Here is a 26,485-nt window from a genome sequence, read left to right on the forward strand (position 1 = left end):
TTGTTTGTGGCAATTGTAAAGGGTGATTCTTCTCTGATTTCTTTCTCCACCAATGTGTCATCCGTATATAGTAGGGCTACAGATTTTTTTGAGTTTATCTTGTATCCTGCCACTTTGCTGGAGGTGTTTATCAGCTGTAGGAGTTCCCTGGTTGAGTTTTTTGGGTCACGTATGTAGACTATCATATCATCTGCAAATAGTGAGAGTTTTACTTCTTCCTTTCCAATTTGTATTCCCTTGATCTTCTTTTGTTGTCTTGTTGCTCTAGCTAGAACTTCAAGTACAATATTGAAGAGGTATGGAGAGAGTGGACAGCCTTGTCTTGTTCCTGATTTTAGAGGAATTGCATTGAGTTTCTCTCCATTTAATTTGAGGTTGGCTGTCAGCTTGCTGTATATTGCTTTTATTATGTTGAGGTATGTTCCTGTTATCCCTGATTTCTCCAGGACCTTTATCATGAAGGGGTGTTGGATTTTGTCAAAGGCTTTTTCGGTATCTAGTGAGATGATAATGTGATTTTTTTCCTCAGTCTGTTTATATGGTGGATTACATTGATGGATTTTCGTATGTTGAACCATCCTTGCATCCCTGGGATGAAGCCTACTTGATCAGGATGGATGATTTCTCTGATGTGTTCTTGGATTCGATTTGCCAATATTTTATTGAGAATTTTTGCATCAATGTTCATGAGGGATATTGGTCTGTAGTTCTCTGTCTTAGTTGTGTCTTTGTGTGGCTTGGGTATCAAGGTTATTGTGGCCTCATAAAAAGAGTTTGGTAATGACTCTTCTGCTTCTATTGTGTGGAATACTTTGAGAAGAATTGGTATTAACTGTAACTTTGAATTTCTGGTAGAATTCTGCACTGAAGCCATCTGGCCCTGGGCTTTTTTTGGTGTGGAGACTTCTAATGACTGCTTCAATTTCATTAGAGGTTATAGGTCTATTTAAGTTGCTTATCTGTTCTTGATTTAATTTTGCAAAGTGAAATCTGTCCAGAAAATTGTCCATTTCCTTTAGATTTTCAAATTTTGAGGAATATAGGTTTTCAAAGTATGACCTGATGATTCTCTGGATTTCCTCTGTGTCTGTTGTTATGACCCCCTTTTCATTCCTGATTTTATTAATTTTCAGCCACATCCCATTCTTATGGTTGACCCATTGTTTTCCCCTTGTGTTAATAACTTCCAATTCTGTAGCTGTGTTCTGTAGGTTGACATTTAATCACAGTACAAGGTGCTTATAGGTATTCACTAAGACAGATATGGCTGCCCTATGGTCCAGAACACCAAAGTGAGAAGCCCTGTACCTCACCCATCATCTGCCATTAGAGACAGTGATGTGTCCCCTGCATTTGACCAAACCCTGCAAGGCCAGCATATTGCAGACATGCCACCAAGCTCTGTGAGGCAGTGCTCTAGTACCCAAGTATGAGGACAGGTTTGGACACCAAGTACAAATTAAAAAGAAGACATAGTCTTCTTAACATTAGCTTTGTGGAAATGTCATAATTGTGAGTATGTGCCATGTATAGTGGGCACTTAGTAAAGTGCTTGATAGGAAGTCTCAAAGAATCATCTTCACAACTTCATGAGATAAGGACTTGGCCCTCTGGAATTGAGGAACAAGGAATTAGAACCCAGTGTTGTCTAAGGATATGGTGTGCTCCTGTTTTCCTTGTTGGTATATATTCATTGTGCTTCGTGATGGGTTTTTTATGGACGTGTATTTTGAGCATGTCCACATATGCCTTTCCCAAACCCTCTCCCGTTCCTGAGAGCCTCATGGGTCCTACACAGTTTTGTTTCCACTTTCATGTCATATAGGTGTCCATGATTTTATACATCTGTATAAAACCTAGAAACCAAAAATGAGAGAAAACATTCCTACTAAAAGCATGTCTGTTCCTTATGGTTGAAAAGGGAATCATTTCAGTAGATAAAACATATTTTCTTTACCCATTCCCCTGTTACTGGATGCCTGGGTTGGTTCCTTAACATAGCTGTTGTAAATAGGGTTGCAAAAGGCTTTTATGTTCAAGACTCTCTACGATGTGTCCAGTTGAAATTCTTTGTTAGCACTCATGAGTGGTACAACTGGGTCATATGACAGGTCTGTTTTAGTTTTCTTAAAAACCTCCATACTGATTTCACGGTGGCTGTACTAGTTTAGATTTTCACCAGGGTGTATCCGGGCCACCTTTTTCCATATCCTCACTGGCACGCATTGTCAGTGTTAAATGGCTCTCATTATGACTGAGGTTAGGTAGGCTATCAGTGCAGCTTTAATTTGCATTTCCTTGAATGGTGGTGAAGATGGACAGGCTGCTTATTGGCCATTTCATGTTCTGAGAAACTGTCTGCTCATTCCATTGGTCCCTTCACTGACTTGGTTGTTGGATTTCTTGTTATTTATGTCTTGTGTGAGTCCTTTAAGTGTTCTAGACATTCTATCATGTGTATAGCTGGTGAAGTTGTTTTTGTCTCATTCTCTAGCCTGTCTCGTCACTCATTTAATTGTTTCCTTTGCTGTGTAGAATACTTTTAATTTCATATTTCTATTGTTGGTGTTATTTTCTGAGTTACTGGAGTCATCTTCAGAAAGTCCTTGCCCCAGTACCACCGAGTGTTTAGTCTTAAAGCTTTTTGCTTGCTTCACTGATTTTCTCCACTGTCACTGAGAGGAGCTGTCCATGTCTTTATCTAGCAGGTAAACTTGGTGTTGTGACTCTCTCTCTTAGCTGTGCTTTAGCTGCATATCATATTTTCATGCACAGTATTGGACGAGCTGTCTTACTTACCATGGGCTTCCTGATTGTGCCTGGACTATTTAGAAACAGGTTGTATGTAGTGCTTGGGGAGTGTCCTTCCATCCATCTGTTACTGGCATACAGTTTAAGTGAATTGTGGTTGGAGACTGTCTTCCGTGTGACTTCAGTCAACTTGTTGAGAGTTGTTTTTCAGTTCAGGTCATGGCCTAGACAGATTCCTATAGTAAACTGGGGAGAATTCTAGACAGAATTAGAAATGGTTGGTGGATGTCAATGCTGGTTACTCTATATTTTTACATTCTTGATAGTTTTCAGTCAAGTTTTTCTACCAGTTATTCAAAAATGGATATGACAGTCATCTAGTTCTCTTCTAGGTGAATATTTTTTAGCCATATCTATATACCTCTACAGTCTGACTATATTTAAGACTGCTACAACTTCTTAATGAGCTAAACTTTCAGGGTATAAAATTTCAATCTGTCTCTGGTAATTTTTTTGTTCAGACATCTTTTTTATTCAGTCCCAAACAGTCACTTTTGTTTGCCTTTCATTAATATTTACACGGTGTAACTTCATCAATCTGTTTTTCCTGCCCATACCATTGTATTTAAAATAAGATTTGAAGGCCTGAAGAAATGGGTCAGCTGATAAAGTCTTGCCACACACAAGCCTGAGAAATGAGTTTGAATCTCCAGAACCTGGGTGAAAAGCTAAAAACAACAGGACATGTTTGCACTCCTGGTGCTGAGAAGACAGATAGAACCCAGTCCCTGGCTCTTGCTGGTCAACCCTGATAAATCTTACAGGTCCAGTAAGAGAGGGTTTAAAAAAAAAGTAAAGTGGAAAGTAACTGAGAAACACTCCCAATGTCAATATCTGGCCTTCACACGCACATATACACACGCGTACCCACATATGCATGCTCACAATCATATACACACAGATACATACATGTGCCACACATACACAAACAGTAATAAATTAGGAAATGATGCATCAAAAACTTAATTTCATTTGATTTTTTTGTTACTTTTGATTGAGAGTTTTGTCCCTTCTGTGTTTTTTCCTAGGAATTATTGGAACATCTCTTAGAATTTCATTTTTATTTATTAATTAAATTTTAGTGTGTCCCTCTACATAGCTTTTGTAGTGCTGCTCCTGAGGTGTACACACATACACAAACACACATGCACATACACACACACACACACACACACACACACACACACACACAGCTTACAAATCTACTTGTGTCAGGAGTTCATGGCTGAAGCAAAGTACAACGACCTGACCTCCCTACATCTTGCTCTCATCTGCCTTGTGTGTAGCAGACTCCTCTGGCATCTACCCTGTGTGTGTCTGCATGTAGACACATCAGATTGTGTCATAATTTTTTATCATAAGAGAAATTTTGAAAATTTAAGGGAAGGGACATCAATTTATCAGCAGATTTTTTTGAAATTTTTTTCTTCCTTCTTAACCCTATAAGGTTTTTTCTTTTCCCATTTCATTCCTGCTGGAGAGCTGCCTTACGATGCTATTTAAAAAGAGTTCTTGGGACAACACATTCCCATCATTTCTCCATCTGAGACTGTCCTGATTTCCTGTTCATTGCTGAAGATTACCTGGACAGTTAGAGGATTGGGGTATGACAGTTAATTCTTTTCAGCACTTGAAAATTATGTAATTTCCTACTGCTACTCATGGCTTCTGGTGAGACATCTGCTGACACTCAAATTGTTTTTCCTTTATAGAGAAAGTGTCTTTTTTTTCTCTAGTGGCTTTGAAGGTTTTGTTTGCCATAGCTTTTAGTCATCAAATTAGGCTGTGTCTGCACATGGTACCTTGTTTTTTCTCTGCTTCCTGAACCTGTTAAGTCTTGCCAGTTACCAAATTTCCAGGTCTGGAGGATTATTTTTTGAGATTTACTTTATTTTCAACCATGTGTGTGCAGTACCTATGGAAAACATAAGAGGGCGCCAGATCCCCTGGAGCTGGAGTAACAGGTGTTTGTGAACACCTGATGCAGTTGCTGGGAACTGAACTCTGTCCTCTGCAAAGGCAGAAGTGGACTTAGCTGCTGAGCCATCTCCCCAACCTCAGGACATGATTTCTTCTAGTCCCATTAGCTCCACGTTCTTTCTCCCATCATTCTGACGATGTCATTACTAAAGCACAGTGTAGTCCACAGGTTTTTTAGACTTTTCTCACATTACTCAGACTAAGTGATTTCTGTTGTCCTAATGTCCAGCTCTCTATGATCTCCTGCTAAGATTACCCACATGCTCACACACATTGTGTAGGGCCGGGGCTTGCTCGTGGGTGTGGACATGTGTGAATGCCAGAGGATACTGGCTTTTAGCTTTGTTTTTGAGACAGGGTCTCTTACTGTCTGGGTACTCACCTGGATATGAGGAATGCCCCTGTCTCCACATCCTTCATGCTGAAATTGTAAGCATATACTGACACACACATACTCTACCACACCCTGCTTTGTAAACGTGGGTTCTAGGACTGAATTCAGGTCCTCATGTTTGTAAGGCAAGCGCTTTATTGACTGGGGTATCTCTCCATCCCAAATGGGTCTTTCTGTTCTAGCCAGCTTCCTCTAATTCTCTTTCACTTGAGGAAGGATTGGGTGTGACTTGTAATCCAGGGGAGAGAGAAAGAAATGTTTTGGGGATGGAGAGATGGATCAGTGATTAAGAGCACTTGGACTGTTCCTCCAGAAGATCCAGGATCAGTTCCCAGCATATCTACTTGGTAGCTCACGACCATCTGTAACTCTAGTCCCAGGGAATCTAATGGTACACAGACATGCATGAAGGCAGAACACCCATACACATAAAATAAAAAATAAATAAATCACAACAAAAGTAATTTTTAAAAAGGAAGGCTTCCTTTTGACCTTCATTGAAACCCCAGACAAAGGATCCTTGATGTCACTAGGTTAAGATGGAGACTCCAACTCCCCCATTGGTTTCCTCTGAGGCCCTGATACAGTTGCCTCTCTGTCACAGGGTCAGGTGAACACATAGTTGTACTCCAGGCCTTCTCCAACATACCATTAGGAAGGGTGGGAGCTGTAGCACCCTACTTAGCTTCTGGATATTGGGGATTAGGGTATTGTACTTGGCAGTCATACGATCATGCTCTGCCAAATTCCGAGAGAGAAGAGTATAGTCTCTCTACTTGATCTTTGCAGGCATTGCTAAGCTAAGGCTGTGGCCTATTCTATGCTATTTAGCTTTGGTAAATAAGTCACTATCTAACAGGATTCTGTCTACATACTCCGTGATCCTTTACTGTTTTCCTGTGGGTTGGTTTTTGTTGTTATTGTCTTGTCTGTATTAGTTTACCTTTTTGGCCTGACCATTGATTCATCTCCAAGTCTCCCATGTAATTAATTCAAGGATCTCATCATCATGCTGTAATTTTGTTTCTTCTAAAATTCTTCTAATTTTTAGTCATCTTGTATGTGATAACATGTAATGTCCAAAGATTTTTTTACTATATTTAACTTTAGGATTAGTGAAAGTAAGTGTAGTATATCTACAAGAAAGAAAAACATAGCTACCCTAACTTTTGAAGTCTAATTTGCTTTCAAAAAGGGAAGGTGTGTGACAGAACTGGGCATTTGTTATTTTAGAAAAATTACTAAAAGATTGGTTATTTAAATGTGTTACTAACTGCTTCTCTGAGAGTGAGTCTGTAGTGAACTCTTTTGGACTTAAATTTAAAACATAAATCATGTACTTTTGAACACCTTAAGTGACATGAGCTGTCATCCGTTTAAGTTGTGTTTGATTTTTTTTTTTTTCAAAAAAACTCCAGTTGTTAAAGAGCCAAGATGGATAGTGAGACACAGGCCCAGCTGGGCCTCCCAGTGTGTGCCCCAGCCCCCTGCTCAGGTCTGCAGGAACGCAGTGAGCCAAACCACCCCAGTGGTGACAGACATTTCTTTGATGTTGTATGAACACCGAATAGTTTCCCATAATAATTCCAATTAGCTTCGGGCTGAATTTTGGGTGAGTTATAGCATTTCATATCAAATCAACATTCTTTTCTCTGTTTTGAGTATAAATATTTTTTGAGTTCTGTAGATATTAGAGCTTTTTTCCATGTAAATTTTGAGGGTTTTTTGGTCAACTTGAAGATACCATACTCCAACTCTGTTATATATAATTTTCTTCAGCCTCCTCTTGAAAGCTCCAAAAACACTGAATCCTATGTCTCTTTTTGTCATTCCAAACATATCACAAGGTCTTTATAGAAACTTTTGTGTTTGCATGCCCCATACAATGAAAGGCTGTTGGCACATGACTTACTTACCAGAACCCGCCCCCCCCCATGAACAAACCCAACCTCTGACATTCAGTGTATTGTATGTCATTGTCAGGGTTCTTGTCACCTTCAGGAAGCTTTTGTGCCGCTTACAAAGTCCTCTTTCCATCCTTCTGAACCACAAACATCCCTCTAAATGTCTTGCCATCTGTATTTGTTTGACACAATTAGATGTTTGTTCTTGTTCTTTGCTTTCTGCAGCTGCCACTGCCATCCACAGCCCATAGCCCAGGAGAGTGTATGGGCAAGTAGGATCGCTTTCAGAGTGACTGCTTGCTGCCTCCATGCTCACCATATGGGAACACACGCTTTATTAACTCATAGTAAGGGAACGATTGCTAAACACAACAGCGCCATCATCCTGCTTGCTTACCTGTCAGCTTGAAGTCCCAAGCAGAGCCTCTAAGACAATCCACTGAGTGGGAAATACAAGAGTTGCTAAGGAACTGACTGTGAACACCAGCCAGACCCTGAGAGTCCTCTACATGGTTCCCTTTCTGTTCTCAGTTGAACTGGGGATGGGGACCAGACCACAGTGTAATACCATAATCAAGAGGATAACCTGTGATAGGTGCCTTGTCAAATGCTAGCTTGACAATTTCCCCCCATGTGAATTACCTGGGAACATTGTATACTATTACCCCACTTTAGTGTCCTCTTCAGTAAAACAGGGTAATGACAATCACCTCTTAATTTTGCTATAAAAACTCAAGGAGGTAATGTGTGTGAGAAGCTTTGGGACATGACTCAGCACCACAGCTGGATGATAACTATTGTCTAAGTGCATTTACTGTGCTTCTCACTGAGGAGAGTAGTAGGGACATGCTGCACGTCCTCAAAATATATGGGTAAGGGAGATGGATCTGTTGGTAGAGTGTCTTCCACATACACAGAGGGACCTGAGTTCAAATCTCCAGCACCCAGAAAAAAAGTCCAGATATGAGGGATAACTGTAAGCCCAGACTAGGAAAATAGAGGCTAGCAGAGTTCCTGTAACTCATTGCACACAAGCATGAACGTGCATATACACCACATGAAAACAATTCAAGCATCTATGTAATCCTGAGTTCAAACTAAAATACACCAGAAAAGCATAAGTCTAAAGTTAGAGTTCTGCAAAATAGAGAAGGCTATTTCACCTTTGGACAAGAGTCGCTTCCAGATAAATCAGCAGTGTAGCTTCCAAGCAGACATTATTGGTTTTCTCACGAAGATTATATAGTAAGACAGCTCAGACTGTAACGATGGTTTACCAGGGATTCCATCTCCAAACAAGAGAATGGAAAAACTTATGGCAGCAGAGAAGAGCTGAACTTGCCAGAAGGACTTCCAGTCTTTCAGAATGGCAGGAAAGTGACAAGGTTTCTGGAAGTTTTCAAGAAGAGAGATGAGTCTGGGGGATAATAAAATGCCTTTAAGGTTCCCATGCTGTGGTCACTCATGTGGGTAACCACATCCTGCCCTGGTACAGGCTAAAACCCCCACCACTTTCTCCCTAACTCCCCAAGACTGAAACATCTTTAATGCTCATGGAGTTAGAAAATAGTTAATAATTCCGAGGCAGCTAATTGGACATCTAAAATACAAAATGAAGGTTGTTTATTTGGCATTCATATTGCCAATTAGTGGAGTATTTTCTTTTTAAATTACCTCTTATTTGGAATCCAGCAAAAATATTTCCCTCCAGATGATTTTCTATCTCCACTATGGGTTTCTTTATTTTCCACACTCTTTAAGAACTTTATAACAAAGGAATATATGGCACTTATTCTAAGTGCCCCTCCTGTCCCCACAGATGGTGGCTGCTTTCAGGCATTTATCACATGCTCTTGAGCTAATAACATAACAAATTAATAAGCACTTATTATTTTCTCCTGAACCAGCTCACTGTGCACCTGTGTCACAGAACTTAAGCAAAACCACTGCCTTGTCTTAGGAAGTGGGATTATCATCCCCCTGATAGAAGATAGCTTACATATCTCTCTGGGTTATTTTTCAGTATAAGATGTCAGCTAGCACCACCCTTTATTTTTAAGCTTTGAATTCTTTTTTCTTTGAGATTCTTTTCAGATAAATTTTTTGTTTCCTTAAAATCCCAAATATAATAATCTTCGGCAAACCACCAAATGAGTGCACCAGTATCAACATCTCCACCAGCCCCATGGGTGCACCCCTATTTTTCCAGCCTGGGCTGGCAGCCCGTGTGAGGGCCTCTTACCCATGGGGTCGGTGGCACTGGTGCTTTCTGCTTGGACCACAGGAACTTGGTCTGACAATTCTACTCTCTACAGGCAGGCAGCCACATTCAGACCCTGATGGGGTCACAGAGCCTTCAACACCGCAGCCGGGAGCAGCAGCCATATGAGGGGAACATCAACAAAGTGACCATCCAGCAGTTCCAATCGCCATTGCCCATCCAGATCCCTTCATCACAGGCCACCCGGGGACCTCAGCCTGGACGGTGCTTAATTCAAACGAAAGGACAGAGGAGTATGGATGGCTATCCCGAGCAGGTAAGGAGAGCTCTTGTAACCATCAAGGGACAGACAATCAGGAAATTAAAACAACTCCATGCTGCATATGGTCCTCCACACACAGTGTTCTTCATAGGGATTAACCATTGCTGCCAGAGGTTAGGGGGCAATGACACACTGGTAAAATGTCCTTTTATGTGCAAAATACAAGGGTTTTCCAGTCCTGCCCTTCCTTCCCACTGCCCACTCACCCCAATTCAACTCTTTAGCACTGGTTTTCAGAGTTATAATGAACCTCTGTAGATGGCGTATGTTGACTAAGGCCCCTGGTGAAACGGAGGTCTGAAAAGTCAACTATTATCTCATCTTTATTTGCAGAAAAACATCTTTAGCCCTATTTTCTGTCAGAGGCTGTGTTTGCAGGGCTGCAATCGAAGCCAGCTGAGCAGCCCCAAGTTCGTACCCCAAGTCCGGGAACGGGCGGGGGGGGGGGATGAAGGAAAGAGTAGCTAAAAGGGGTTAAGAACAGATGTTCTGGTTGTTGAATAGTATAGAGTACAGAAATCTCTAAAGAATGATTAGAAGAGAAAAATTTTAATGTTCCAAAAGCTACTGATTAGTGCATTGTAGCAAAACCATAATAATGAGTATTGTTCTCCTGTCTGGACTGGAATCGGGACCTGCTCTTCACTGTACAATCTTCTCCTTCCTTGAGACCAGAAAAGATTTCACCTGATGGAAGCAACAGCACAATCTAAAACATGCAATTAACACTTCTTACTTCCTTGTTCAGATTATTGGGCAAAGCCCCATGGTATTGGACCCCTCACATGGTTTATGAAGGGTCCATGCTGTTGTTGCTTATCCAAAGGCTTACATGGTAGCCAAATGTCTCTTCTACATACCAGCGAAGATTAGATTCTTTCTGCAGCTTTTTCTCTGCATGTTGCTCGGAGCCATTTATCACAGGGATGCTTCAGGCATTGTCTCTTTCTTACACCTGCCCTGTATCAATCATTTTCACAATCATAGATGCTCAAGGTAATTCTCTCTTCCTTTCCCTAATCCAGGCCACATGTTGGATTTAATGTGTAATGAGCCCAGCAGGCTCCTGTAGTCAGATAATGATGTACAGCTCCTAAGTCTCCAGAGACTAAAAAGTTAATGAGATTTAAGTTATGCTCTAACACAGGCTGTGTTCATAGCTGTCTCCACAAGAAGAACTATCCTCAACCCAGTTCTTTGATTCCACTGTTCCTGTTCATACCTACATGGGTTGTTGTTTTGGTTTTTGTTGTTGTTGTTGTTGTTTCCCACCCCTTTCCTCCCCAAATCACTATCTTTTTACCACATGAATTTAGTTTACAATATCGTGATTGCTTCAGAGAAAGAATCTACAGTAGTTTTTGACTGTTCTGATCCATTAGCTTTCATAAACCTGATGCCTTTAGAGAGGTAGTGTTAATGGACTTAAATCCAATCCTTTTGACTTCTTGGGTTTTTTGCCTTGGTCTTGGACTGAAGTGGCTCAGAATGCTAAGGTCAAAGCAACAATGACAGTAATGCCTTCAAACCCTTTAAACAACTAGACCTGATTCCAAAACACATTCCTCTGCCCAGATTACAATCCCAAGAGCTCTGCTGACCATATTCATTGTACATTATCCTGCTGGCCTTTGCTGGGCTGGGCTGGGCTGGGCAATGCTAATGGCTTGTCACTATAGGGACCTCCTCCTGGCTCCACCTGAGGTGACACTCCATCAAAAAGTTGACATTGAAGGAGTAATTAAACCACAAGATTTGGAATCACCCCAAAGCATAGTGGGCCACACCTTATCAGCTGCTAGGCACACTCTAAACATGATTATTTTTACACTACTTCTCTCCTGTTTGCCTTCCCTGACCTCTGCTCTTCCTCTTGAAGCTCTGTCATTCAAGAAAGATCACCTGAAGTTCTTTTTTTTACTGTAATGAGCCATGTGACCCTGGCCAAGTCATTTACTCCTTTTAAGGTTCTGTTTGTTTCTTTAAAATGGAAGCAATGCCACCTGTCAACAACTTTTGGGTGGTTTTGGTGAAGACTGGGAGATGGCTCAGTCAGTAAAGTGCTTGCTCTGGAAGCATGAACACCTGAGTTCTATCGACAGACCCAAGGAAAATCTAGATGTGGTTGTACACTGTCTTAGGGTTTTTACAAGAAAAATCTAGGTGTGGTTGTACACTGTCTTAGTTGGGGTTTTTACAAGGAAAATCTAGGTGTGGTTGTACACTGTCTTAGTTGGGGTTTTTACAAGGAAAATCTAGGTGTGGTTGTACACTGTTTTAGTTAGGGTTTCTACAAGAAAAATCTAGGTGTGGTTGTACACTGTCTTAGGGTTTCTACTGTTGTGAAGAGACACCATGACCACTCTTTTACAGAGGAAAACATTTAATTGGGGTGACTCACTGTTTCAGAGATTCAGTCCATTATCATCGTGGTGGGACACGGTGGCATGCAGGCAGACATGGTGCTGGAGAAGTAGCTTAGAGTTCTACATCTTGCAGGCAACAGGAAGTCGACTAAGACACTGAGTCACAATTCCTGAGCATAGGAGACCTCAAAGCCACCTCCACAGGGACTCACTTTCTCCAAAGAGGCCACACCTCCTAATAGTGACACTCCCTTTGGAAGCCATTTTCTTTCAGACCACCACATACACCCTTGTGATGCCAGAGCTGGGCAGGAGGACTTTAAACAGTGGATCCATACTGCTCACTGGCTAATCAAGACTACTCAGTGAGTTCCAGGACAGTAAGAGACCCTGAGAAACTGCTCCCAAGATTAAGTTACTTCTTGCCACTATGTGCATATGCATGCTTCTGCGTGCACCCTGCTTGCACACATGCTCCCCCCTACATAGTCACATATACCCCAAAAAGGTCGTGTGAGAGTTAAATGACACAGTCCTATGCAGTCAAACATAGGACCTCTCTGAAAGGGTAAAAGTAGAAAACAGAAGGAATGGGATTAAAGGTTAAGAATTACAATGTTTGAAGGACGATAATGGTTATCAATCCCAACCTCCTTAGTCTACAAAAGAGAGAAGCCAGAACTAGACTTCGTTGTGCTTGTGGGAAACTCCACAGCATTTAAACATCCTCTCTATTTGTCATTCTTATCCCTGTTCCCCCACCACAGTACTGTGTGTCAGGTGTTCTTTACCTCATCTGTACATTTGAATCTGGTCTGGAGCTTCTCAGAAAACACTCACACTTTGGCCTCCTTCCCAGGTCAACTCATTTTATTCGTCTACCTGTGACCTGTGATGAGAATTTTGTGAACTCCTCATAATTCTGCACAGCACAGCCAAATTTGCGAGTACCTGCGAAGGCACTCTGTAGCCCAACAGAGTCCCAGCTGGGCTATGTACTGGTGTTATCACCATCTAGAAGTCACACAAATTAAATATTTTTAAATAAACTGATAGCATCTTTTATCTTTCTCCATGCACATCTGTAATCCAAGGCATGTTGTGTTTGCATGTGTAGAACATAAAGATACCCAAGCAGCCAGGAGAAGGAAAACATCAGGGAGATGTAAGACCTCCCAAAATCCCTACAGGAATACATCAGTGCAGTTCGGTTCACAGTTCTGTGATCCAGGTTACAAGCATCTACCTTAAGAGAAGGCTAAGAGAAGTAAAGAGCCTTGACCATGACAACAGAGTAGCTTAGAAGCCGACCAGGAATCAGGACCTGGTTTTGTGAGGTTTTCTATTCGGTGTTGTGGGCTGAGGAACAATTAATAGCCCAGAATACGGTAAAGAGTAAGTTCCTAGGAGGAGCAGAGACAGAAATACAACCCACAGTCCATGAGTTCCACCATTTGACTACACATGACTAACAGGATCAGCAAAAAGATTTCAATATACATTCTTTGCTAAATGATGAATCATGCATTAGAGCTGTGGCATTATTCTGGGGCCTTTGAATATAACTATGGGAAAATATTTACAAATAATATTTTATGGAGGGACTGAGTGGAAAATATTATGTCTGTTTTAAGATGTTTGTTTGGTTTTTGTTGTTGTTGTTGTTTTGTCTTTTGGGGGGCCTGACACCCAGCTCCCAAATGAGTCACACATGGAGGCTTACTCTTAATTATGAGTGCCTGGCCTTAGCTTAGCTTGTTTCTAGCCAGCTTTTCTTATCTTTAATTAACCCATCTACCTTTTCCCTCTGGGTTTTTATCTTTTTACTCTGTGGCTGACTGACTGGCTGGGTGGCTGGGTGGCTGGGTGACTGGGTGGCTGGCTGACTGGGTGGGTGGCTGGGTGGGTGGCTGGCTGGGTGGCTGGCTAGTTGGTGGCTGAGTGATGCTGGCTGCTGACTGGCTGACTGGGTGGCTGGCGACTGGGCTGCTGGGCTGGCTGGGTGGGGTGGCTGGCTGATGGGTGGGTGGCTGGGTGGGTGGGTGGCTGGCTAGTTGGCTTGGTGGCTGGACTGGGTCGATGGCTGGCTGACTGGGTGGGTGGGGCTGGCTGGCTGACTGGTACGGGTGGGTGGGTGGGTGACTGGGTGTCCAGGTGGTCGGCCTCTGACATCCTAGTCTCCTTGTCCTCTTCTTGCTCCCCTCTGCCTCATTTCCACTTATATTTAAACTCTCTGCCTGCCAACCCTCCTCTGTCCTTGCTCCTGCCTTGCTATTCTTGCTCCTACCTTACTAAGCTCTTTATTAGGATCACCAGGTGTTTTGGACAGGCAAGGTAAGACAGCTTCACAGAGTTAAACAAATACAACATAAATAAAAGTCACATACCTGAAAATAATATTCCCTAACTGATGTCTCTAAAAGTGTCTGAGAAAAATAACATACATACTAGTCATTCAGTGTGTGCTACCTTAATTAAATTGTTGTCCTTTAGACTAAAGAACAAAAATCTGAATTTTTCTTTTTTTTTTCTTTTATCTTCTTCCAGAGGGCAAGCAAGGACTTATTATGAACTACAAGAAAGCGAGTCCTGAAAATGTTTTGGCCTATATTTTTCTTACATGTGATAGTTACATATGTTAGGGGAGTTCAGACACACACTGCACTAACCTAGTTCAGTCTGTATCCACTTCCACCCTACCAATACCAAAACTCTAGAAATCACTGTTCCATGTTCGGGGTGACTTTTTTTAGAGCCTCAGTATATGAAAGAGAACAAGCTGTGCTCATCCTCCTGTTTCTGGCTTATTGGCTTATTTCACTTAATGTAGGGTGGTCCAGTTCCACCCACCTTGCTGCAAATGTCGTGGCTTCATTCTGCAGAGTCCAGTCGTGTTCTGTTGTGTGTAACTGTGAGTCTCCTATTTTCTTTGTCTGTCCATCCAGACAGAACTCTGTGGTAAACGCCAATGTGCAGGCTTCTCTTTGGTGTGATGAATGCACTTCCTTCGGCTGCATCCCAAGAAATGAGACAGCTAAACCAGAGGGCAGAGACTTCTCTATGTTCTCTGTAATGTAATAAATTATGTCCCCACACGTGGCCCAAGACCACCTCTCTTTCTACAACCATTTATTGGTATGCTGTTGTATAGGCACCATTCTTAGGAGAGTGAGGTGGTATTCCCTTGCAGCTTTTGAAGAGTAATATACAGTTTAACCAGACTTCTGTGCTCTGGAAGCCTTTCTTCTTATATCATTCAACATGATACAGCTTTCTTCAGCCAGCCCAACAGCTGAAAACCTCCCAGCAGCTGATAAGGAAAGAGCAGCCAAAGGAAAGAACAGTCTGAGATAAGCATCTCTCAGCTACTGCTTCCTGGGCTCCATGTTTCGTGGAATCGTTTTTGTTTTGTTTTTGTTTTTGTTCTTTTTTCCAGGACAGCGCACCACCTTTCATTTTTGATGACTATACCTCTACTTGTCCTGACTGCTAAGTATGGGAGTTACCCAGCATCTAGCCTGTCTATCCAAACCATCCCCTCAATGTTGTTAGTTTTTTGTCCTGCCAGGTCCTGCTGCCCTTCTCAGCCCCAAATAAGCACACAGAGACATATTAATTTTAAAACTGTTAGCTGATGGCTATAGGGCTTCTTATTGGCTAGCTCCCTCTTAATCATTAACCCATTTCTATTAATCTATGTAATTCCAAGTGGTCTGGCTTACCGGACAATACCTAGACCTGTTACTCCTTTGTGGTCTGCATGGTGTCCCCTCTGCCTGCCTTTCCCAGAATTCTCCTCCTCTCCGAGCCTCACCTGTCTTCCTGCCTCTACTGGCCAAACAGTGTTTTATTCATCAACCACTAAAAGAAACATCTACACTGAAGGATTTCCCCCATCACCTCAACAACAGCATTCGGTCCCACATGGTTCTCGACTCTGTATCCCCAGCCTTCCTCCTGCACTCCAGCTGTCTGAGCACACTGGCTGAGCCATGTCTAACTTCTCCACCTAAGTTTTCCAAGTACTTGATAAACATGGTCAACAGAGCTGTTAACTTTCTGCCCCTGCCCTTTCTCTCACATCCCTGTCTATCTCCAGACTTCCACATATTTCATGGACATTCTATTTATCATTCCATGACCAAAAGTGTCTGATTCACCTTTCCCACAACCCACCTCGAATCCAAAACACAAATCTATCAGGAACATCCTAAATTTCACACCTTTGTCACCACCCACAACCCCACCCCCACTCTGAGTACATCAGAAACCTCCTAAATTCTCTCTTCCCACATACCTCACTTATCTGTTCTGCTGCCAGACTTATCTTTTCAAAATGAAATCCATACCATGTCACTCCTCTACTTAAAATGATTTATTGGCCTCCTAGATCACAGGATGTTTTTCACAGGATAGTTTAATGTCCTCATGAGTCTAGCCTCTGCTCACACAATTACAGAATACTATAATGTCCCTGTGGTCTAGCCCCTGCTCACACTGCCTTCTCTGCTTTACTAAGCTGTCTTTCGGTCATGAAGATCTTGCTGTTTTTAACTACATTGTAGATATAATCTATGTCCTACAAACTGGATTATTTAAAGTATATAAGTTATATATTAATATTTATACAGTTGTGTGCCCATCACTGTAATGTAATTTTAGAACCCTCCTACCCTTCAAAAGGAAACCCTTAGCATTGACTTTCCACGCTCCCTCCATTCAGCCCTAGATGATCACTCACCTGCCTCTGTCTCTAGGTAGAGCCCGCTCTTGCTGACACTGTGTCTCCTGACACTTTTTTTCCCCTAGCCTTCTGTGCTCTGGAAGCAGGTTTCTCTAAGACCTACTGTCACAATTACAGTGTGACAGTGTAAAGAGATCAAGAAGTATTCAGTCAAGCAGCATGCAGGAAGCAGGCTGAGTCTCACAGCCCACTGCTGACTGATCTGACACTACACTATAGACAGACCTTTCATTTGATCTCTTAAGAGAAAATTGAAAATACTGATTTTTACTAAATATTTATTAACTTCCAGGCCTTTTGAAAAATCATTGCATCCCAGTTCCTTTCAGCCTGTCTTGCCTGTGAGGATCTCTCTCTCCTCTTTGGGCTTCAGCAGGCAGGTGAAACCCCTCACCACAAGAGAATTCCTCCCTCCCATGGGCTTTAGGAGACACCCCCCCCCCGACCTTTATGGATCTGACACATGTGAGCATTCTGTGAATAGCCCAGCTGCAGATCACAGCTCAAGTCTGTCACATTTATGAAACAAGTGTCACCTTTGCTATTGTTAAAAATGTATGGAAGCGCCAGGCGGTGGTGGTGCTTTGCCTTTAGTCCCAGCACTCAGGAGGCAGAGGCAGGCGGATCTCTGTGAGTTTGAGACCAGCCTGGTCTACAAGAGCAAGTTCCAGGACAGCCTCCAAAAGCCACAGAGAAACCCTGTCTCGGAAAAAAAAAAAAAAAAAAGTATCAAGGCAGCTCTTCCCAGACCTGGCACCAGCAGCTCTTGTTCTCCTTAGCTTTTCAGAACATTCTAGATTTCTAGTAATATAAATTAAATGTAATCACTTCCTTGAAAAAGAATAACTGGAATCTACTTGGAAAGTTTCTACATAAAGGAAATTGGCCCTATAGTTCCCTGTTCTATAGTGACCTGAGGGAGACCAGTAAGGACACCTGCCATGTTGTTTGGGTAAAGTTTCCACAAGAGATAGAACCAGATTTGTTGTTGTACAGATACGTGTGTGTGTGTGTGTGTGTGTGTGTGTGTGTGTGTGTGTGTGTGTGTGTGTGTGTGTGTCCATGTACTTCATTGTACGCAGCTCTGGGTTTCACTAGGACATTTTCATATAGGAATATAATATACCTAGAGTGTTTTCCAAACCCTCTTCCCCTTTGCCCTCCTTGCCATGACCCTTTCTCCCCTTAGATCAGTAGTTCTCAGTCATCCTAGGGCTATGGCCTTTTAACACAGTTCCTCATGTTGTGGTGACACCCAACCATAAAGTTATTTCATTGCTACTTCATAATTGTAATTTTGCCATCATTATGAATCATAATGTAAATATCTATGTTCTCTGACGGTCTTAGGTGACCCCTGTGAAAGGGTTGGTGGACCTCCAAAGAGGTTTCAACCCACCACTGCCTTAGATGGTTCTGCTCCTATTTTCATGCCATATGTACATACGTGATTTAATGTGTCTGTATAAAATCTAGCATTCACAAATGAGAGAAAAATGTGCTATCAGGTATAAAATCTAGCATTCACAAATGAGAGAAAAATGTGTTATCAGGTTTTTTGGACTGACTTAATTTGCTTAATTTGACATTTGCGGATGCACAGGCTTCCTGTCTAGCAGTCGACCTTAACACAAACACTTTGTTCCACTTGACTGCAGCCACAGTAGGCCCTTGTTGCTGGTATTGCTGATGTAGCAGCACAGAATGCTAACCCAGACTCCCCACAGCCCTGAGGCACTGTTCCTGTTCAGTCTCTGTCTCGTGGACCAAACTCTCTCACCTTGTGTCAGTTGAGGTTTGCCTTCTATTCTTCCAGCTCCTGCCTCAGAAGCTGCTACAAAACTCAATTCTCTTTTCCCTCAAACTGAAAACCCAGCATCCCTAAGCACTAACATGACTTACTTAAAGGGGTCCTCCATGACCATATTTAAATTGCCATCTCTGCTTCCTCTCACTTGCCTGTAGTTTCTAAGCAGTCTGGATGTGTGCAGAGTGACAGATACTACTTTACATCCTGTATGTTAGTGAGGCCTGGGCTTCTAAATCTAGTTTCTGACCAATGGCAGCATAGAGAGATCTTACCCCTTTGTGATGGAGTTTATGCCATTTACACCAGACCAACATGGGCTTACTAAAGAATATGAATGTATTGTATTCACTTGCAATGGCTACTTGGTTTGACTTTTCATCTTTTTTCTTAGTTCTGTGTGAGAATAGAAAAGAATCCTGGGCTTGGATTTAGTATCAGCGGTGGAATTAGTGGGCAAGGAAATCCTTTCAAACCTTCCGACAAGGTAAGAAGTGAATTCATTGTTGACAATTTTAGTTTCAAAAATGCAGTCATCCACTGTGACATGGTGGCTAATGAAAGTCATCATCGTGAATATGTTTGTTGTGCTGAGATGATCTAGCTAACCATGAAGCCGGTCAGAAACAGAAACATGTCTGTCCAGGGAAATTAATTCAGCATAATGCTTGCTACAAGTGGAGTAGGAGGAACAACTATTAAGTCTTTCTACTTGAAAAGAAAAGGGTTTTTGTACCATTCTCATAGTTTTCATAGAGTCATTTTTTTACCTCTTTGTTTTGACTTTGCAGTTGTGTGTGGTAAAGAAATCATTGTAAGCAATTTATAAGAAACATTTTCAAAATATTTATTTGTAAGTTGCTCATTTGTTGTTCAGGAAAATGTTTTCCCACTCTGACTGGGTGTTTGGGCCTTGATCCACCAAACGTGTAAAGGGTTTCATTAACAGAATTTTGGACATGAAAAAATCACAGAAAAAAATTATAAGAAAATTGGAGTTAGTGTTAGCAGAAGAGCCAGACCCCCCATCTCAATGGATAAACATGTATTCTCTAACTCCATTTGTGGCCCTGCCACACAGCAGGACAGCCTGACCCCAGAGTGGACCATCTAATTTTCTACCCTGGGCTACATAGCTTTCCCCTACTGCTACCAGCACTTAAGAACCTCATATTGAAATCAATGTGGATGAATTCAGTGACAATTAAATTGATCTATCTTTGCTCTCACCAAACTGAACAGCCTTAAATGACATCAGATCCGGACTTTGTGGGTCTGAGGAGATAGCTCGGTGGCTAAACGTACTAGCCTTGTAATGCTGTCGTCCAGAGTTTGGACTCCTAGCACCCACATAAAAAGCCTGTAGGCATGGTGGTAGCCTGTAATCCCCAATGCCAGAGGCAGAGACAAGGTAACCTAGAGCAAACTGCTAGCAGGAGCTGAATCTGAAAACTCTGGGTTCAGGGTGAGACCCTGACTCAGTATATAAGGTGAGGCGATCAAGGAAGAAACCCAAAGTCAACCAGCCCAGCAGGCATACATACACAAATGTGGCCCACACACACAAGAACACACACACACGCAACAACAACAAAAAATCACGAGTTGACTTCTCCTATATGGGTATTTCTGCTTCCCATATTTTTCTAACTGTCTACTCAGCCACCATACTTCCTCCATTCTAGAGAAGGGTGGAAAGGTTGGGATAGAATTTTTGACATGGTGGTGTATATCAAGAAAGATACATAACAGTTTCCAGTCACCACGGGTGGAAAGAGCTTTGGCCAGCAAGCTGCAGCAGCCACTTCCATGAGGGACTCAACATGGGTCGGGAGCACAGCACTGCAGACACGGCCCACCTGTGTTAACATTCTGAAATGATGCTGACCTGTAAAGTTAAAGCAGTTGATGATCTAGTTGGGGCAACCACGTATCAGAAACATGTATGGCATATTATTTAAACTCCACGCCCTCGCGTCTTGTTCATCTTGACCCTCTCTCTTTGTAATTCTTGTTGATGCAGAGGCGTTGTGTGAAGTGGTGAGTTTCTGTACCACTGATCTGGCCCCTCTTCCCATCCTTGCTGTTCCCAAATACCCCCCTCCCACTTCTGTATCACATACGTTATGTATATGAAAAATATATAGCTTGAAGTTACACATATGAGAACGCACATACATGTTTGCCTTTCTGACTCTGGATTATTTCTTTAATTATATGATCTCCAGTTCCACACACTTTCCTGCAAATGAGATGATTTCATTCTTTACTGATGAATAAATCTCCATTGTGTGTGTGTGTGTGTGTGTGAGAGAGAGAGAGAGAGAGAGAGAGAGAGAGAGAGAGAGAGAGATCTGTCCTTCATCTGTCAATGGACAACTAGGCTGATTCAATAGTGTTACTGTGAATAATGCCACAGGGAACATGGGTTCACAGGTATCTCCATGTTGTGCTAATGGTCCTTCAGATGTAGTCCCAGGTGTGGTCATGAGGTTGCTCTGTTTTGGGTTTTTGTTTTGTTTTGTTTTTTAAGGAATCTCTATGTCGACTTCCCTGATGGATTACTTGCAGAGGGGAAGTATAAATTTTCGGGTCTCTGTAAATGTGGGTATTAAACCTCTCTCAGAGATGTTGGCGAAGACTCGCTCTGTTCTGTAGGGTGTTTCCTTGCCTGCTGTTTCCTCTCCTGTGAGGAAACTGTAAATTCCATGTGACATCACTTATCATTTCTCAGTTCTGTCTTCTGTGCTATTGAATCCCTACTTGGAAAACCCTCAGCTGTGTCCATCGGAAGAGTGTCCACTATGCTCCCACTGTCTGTTTCAAAATTTCAGTTCTTACATTGTCTTTGGTCATTTTTAATTTACTTCTGTGCACACTGAAAGATGATGGACCTAGTTTCATGTGTCTGTGTGATGCCCAGCTAACTCAGCAGCATTTACTACAGAGGCCTCTTCCCTTTGACAGTAACTGTGTGGCTGACCACACTCTTGCCATTGGCTTCATATCCCTTCCCTGAATTCTTTCAGTGAAAAGTTAGCTACCTAATGATCTTTCAGGTGGCTGCCGTTAAGGGGTGTGCTCCTCTCCTTTCTCTCAGCACTGAAAACTTCTCACTCTACCTTTGGAAGATAAAATGCAATGTTTTTAGATTAAGAATAAACTCGTTACTAAGTGGGATGCTAAAATAGTACTTCATGTCTGCTGTTTCTAAATGCAAAAGCTGAGAAATTAGGTTTCGGCATCATTTCCTTCCACTGTGACGACCATGAAAACCTTACAGGCATTAATTTAATTTTTGTTTGGGTGACTTTACTGAGACTCAGCTGCGTCTGTGGTCTTATAACTCACTCTTTGGGTTAAATGTAGCAGACAGAGGGTCTGGATTGTTTAATGCATTTGCTGAAGGAATCTTCCTTGAAAGTACTTTTCTTTGCCTGATTACACTTCAAACCACTTCGCAGACTAAATCATGTATCTGCCACTGCAGAAGTGATGGAAGTAACGAGAATTTCAAATCTACAGAACATTGTTTAAGTTAGTAATACTTTCCTTGGCAATCCACACTTACGATGGATTCCTGATTAACAACATTCAAATGGTCTGGAGATGTTGACTCCAACAATTTGCACAGGAATTTAGTCTGTTCCCCGGGAGAGAGCTTCCTATGTGCATAACCCGGTTTCATCTCCTCAGCCTCATGTTCTGTGGTGATAGAAATTGCATATGATTTAGAATAAAACCCAGGGGTTGAGGGAAGAGATAGACAAATTGCTTGTCTTGAAAGCACAAGGACTTACGTTCATTTCCCAGAATTCCGATTTTCAAAGCTGGGTTCAGTGGCACATTTTTCTAATTCCAGCGCTGGGGAAGGAGAGGTAGACAGACATCCAGAGCTCAATAACCAGCTACCACAGCTTATTAGGAGGCTCCAGGCCATGAGAGACCCCATCTCAGAAAGACAGTGGACTGCCTGAGGAATGAATCACATCTGAGGTCGTCTAGCCTTCATGCACACATCCACACATACGCATGTTCATATGCACAGCTGCACACACATGCACAGACATATACACACACACACAATACACACAGAGGTGGGGGACTTACAGCTAACTCTGGAAACTAATAGTGAATATTTGAAAATACACAAACATACTCCTTTCTACCATGTTGAAAAAAATTACCGTTTCATGAGTGGGCTAATTCACAGCTGGAGGCAAACGGTACCAAATTAAGTAGCAATTTAAATTCAACAGATACTGCCTGATTCTGAAGTAGGCACGTCACAGAGACTCTAATCGGCAGGGTAGTGCCTGCTCCCTTCCAGTGAACAAATCATACATTAGCTATATTTCTGGACACATGCTGTGTTGCTAAGCTTATGGTCCATAGAGCTTTGAACTCTTGGCTGCTGAGAATCTTTGATCATCTGATGTCTTGAAAACACTGAGGAGTTTGTATGCTACAGTTAGAAATTAAACTTATCTCATCCTGTTCAGTATTGTCCACGCTGTTGGAGTCAATTCCAAAGACTGATGGGTGACAAGCAGGGAGAGTGTACAGTAGTCCCTGAACAGGAGGAGGGAGTACGGAGTGAGCAGAAAGCAGCTATGTTGCTCAGGGCACAAAAGTTGCCAGCTGAGTTCTGGGGTTGTATGAGATTCCTGCAGTAAAACACCTCAGATAAGCCCGGGAGTTCACCTAGGCTTTAGATGGATTTGGGATTAAGTCTCACATGACAGGCCACTCCATACAGGACAGGAATGTGGGGAGCAGCATCTAAAACAAAGCTATCTTCCCTCCAAGACCCCAAGGTGGTCCTGAGCAAATGTGGTCTTTTGGGGTAAAGGAATCAGTGTGATTAACTCTGCAGCTGACACTGTCAGAACAATGTTTAGTATATGAAAAAAAAAAAAAAAAACTCACTGCAAAGCTCATTGTTTTTATGTACTTGTAAAGAGAAAGTGGCAAACACAGTCCTTTATCAAGCCCACTCTTCCCTCTTAGTAAAGGGAATAGGAATTGTGATTCAGTTTATCATCAGAGAGAAACGCCACTGTCACAGTAGCAAGATGCTGCTTAGATGGAAGATTTCAACCCCATAAATCTAATGATAATGCAGTAAAAAGTGCGTGTCACTCCTTACCTATCGTGTGCCAAGCACTGTGCGAAGCTTATTTTGTGTGTAACCTCATGTGGTCATCCTAGCAACATCTGTTAGTCGGGTAGGATTGTCATCAATGTGTTGCTGAGTCCCAGAGTGGTTCATTAACGTGACCAAGGTTGTTTAGCTAATCCATGTCAGACAAAATCTGAAACCAAATTGATCTGACTCCAAGTTTTTTCTTTTAATAAGCCCTGGCACCGGCTTCCAGCTGCCGGTGCCACTTAGCAGCAGAGCACATGATAAGTTTGAATCCTGTGGTGTTGAAATGCATACAGGTTTTCTAATATTGAGAATATTATTGGGCCCCCTAATTAGTCAAAATCCTCATATTTGCTTCAACAAACCAGTGGAAGTCGGCTTGCCTCCTCCATTGAACCTCAGTCATCAGGAGTCTACAGTAGAGGGAAGATCACTAATCCATTATGTAACTTGTAGGCTGAGGTAGAGTGCCTTGCAATGGCGATTCTGACAATGAAGGAAACTCACTGTGCTTGGTATCAAAACACTCACAGTAATTTGTGGTTGCAGAATCTAAGGAATTTCCCACTGTGAGACTGTTAGAAAGAGAAAATCAGCGTAACAGGTGAATGATGCCAGGCCTTGCAATCTTTCATAAAGCAACCCAAGATCCTTTGCATGAAAGGGTTCCTAAGGAAACATTCAAAGCTCATCATCTAGTGACCAGCATCCTTTCTTGCTCCATTTGATGAGAGGACTAACTGCCTAGAATTTAAGGGTGGTTTTTTTTTTTTTTTTTTTTTTCAGAGAAACTTGCACTAAGTGGTTATGAAAATGAACATCTGGTCACAGGCTAACAGGAAAGCGTTGTCATGGACCCAGGCTGCCCACAGGGAAGGGGTGGGGTTACACAAGGAGACAGCCATATAGGGAACCACTCACTCTCCACAGTTCATCAAACTCCAAAGCTAGGCCAACAGCATGTAGTTCAACCATTTTTCCACCTGGGGAAACCTGAACATCACCACAGAAGTGATGGGAGACATGACAGTTGCCAATAAACCTTAAGTAAATGTCATAGAGACTCGGGTTTATCGTCAAATTATTTTGTAGATATGGGTGTTACATCAAGTTAAGGTTTTCATAAGGTCAATATTAAAAACGGAAAGGTAGTTAGCTGCAGATGCAGACATTATTTTTATACACCTTTGCCGCAGGACATCAATACCAGAGACAGTCGTGGCAACACCAAAAAGAAAAAAAAAGTGTCTAAGAATTATGTTCTCATTTTCTTATCCCCGTGCTATTGGATTATTCATAAACAAAGAATTGCAAAGGTATGCTTTTAAATTCTGTAAGAAGAAAAAACACATTCCATGTGTTTCTTGTCTCTCGTGGATATGAAAAACATGAACAGCCAATATATTTGTCTGGAGCTTTTCATCATGTGTGATTTATACTTACATAAATATTAACCCATGTGGAACACATTCCTCTCTTCCCTTTGTACAACTGCTGGATAGATACGATTTATTGTCTGTATTCACAAATTCATTTTGTAATATAAAATTTACATTATCTGTTCCGCTTTTACTTCTACTTCAAGATGAAGTGATTATGGGATAGTTTTTGGAGATGCTATCAGTTAGGTTGAAAAGAATGCTGAAGAAGGAGAGAGAGATTTCTTGGTGCCTATTAACTCAATTTTGGGTGGCATTTATTAGAAAGAGATTGAAACAGATGGTATTTCATATGTAAACCCGGATTCTTTAAGAGGAATGGTAAGCATGTGTTATTTTATAGCTCACTGAGTACTTCAGTTGTGTCTAACCACATTGCAACTTGAGGTGATTTCAGGTCACTAAAAGTGAAACATGAGGATCTTTTAAAAATAAAGAAAGAAAAAACGAATGATTGCCCAATTCCTTCAGTGTCTCAATACTGGGTGGGAAGCACTTAGGCCCCTCTTAGCAGAAAATAGATACTTATAATCAACACTATCCTGAAGGTTGTGACTCCTCCTATCAAGTTTTACTAAAGAGCAAGTGTTAACCCATTGGAAAATGTCAGCATCTACACGATTAAAATAAAGAACTTGTGGATTCTGACTTAAGAAAGCAACCAGCATCAGTCAGTGCCAGCTCGGTTCTTGAGAAAACATAAAAAGGTGTGCAGGTAAAGGTAAATAAATAAATAAACAAGTAAATAAAGTCTTGGAAAGAGGGCATTAAGAACACTGGCTGCTTTTTATAGAACCAAGTTTAGCCACCTGTAACTTTGGTCCCACTGTATCCAACACCTCCTCTGGCCTCCACAGTCACTGCATGTGTGTGGTAAAGATTTACTGTTACAGTACATATTCACACATTCAGGCAAAGAACTCATACAAGTAAAATTCTTTTGTCTGCGTGGGGACTGGGACAAGGTTTCTCTGTGTAGCCCTGGCTGTCCTGGAACTCATTCTGTAGACCAGGCTGGCCTCGAATTCACAGCGTTCTACCTGTCTCTCACTCCTGACTGCTGAAATAAAAGGGTGTGCCACTACTGCCCAGCGTAAAATTCTTAAAAAGCAATTTTTTTAAATGCATTTTAGCTGGATGTGGTGCTACACACTGTAACTGCAGTACCCAGGAGGCCAAGGCAGGGAGATTGTTAAAAGCTCAAGTCCAGACAGCTCAGGGTACATATTGAATTTGAGGTTAGCAAGACCCTGTCTCAAACTCCACCACCACCATTTTTTTCCAATTAAATCAAAGCCCATGTGGATGTCCAGCTGTGTCCTATGACACATTACTAACGCTCCCACAG

The 26,485-nt window shown here is 41.9% G+C and overlaps 1 protein-coding gene across 2 annotated transcripts in view; it reads left to right on the plus strand.

The window, feature by feature from the left end:
- Positions 1-26,485, plus strand: part of Lrrc7 (leucine rich repeat containing 7) — a 362,920-nt gene that overhangs the window by 313,305 nt on the left and 23,130 nt on the right. For both annotated transcript variants that reach the window (XM_035451112.1, XM_035451113.1), the window contains 2 exons: positions 9,405-9,626; positions 18,944-19,036. In XM_035451112.1, coding sequence (XP_035307003.1) covers positions 9,405-9,626; positions 18,944-19,036 — 315 coding nt within the window. The remainder of the gene's footprint in view (positions 1-9,404; positions 9,627-18,943; positions 19,037-26,485) is intronic.

Source organism: Cricetulus griseus (assembly GCF_003668045.3).
Source record: "Cricetulus griseus strain 17A/GY chromosome 1 unlocalized genomic scaffold, alternate assembly CriGri-PICRH-1.0 chr1_0, whole genome shotgun sequence".
Classification (NCBI taxonomy): domain Eukaryota; kingdom Metazoa; phylum Chordata; class Mammalia; order Rodentia; family Cricetidae; genus Cricetulus; species Cricetulus griseus.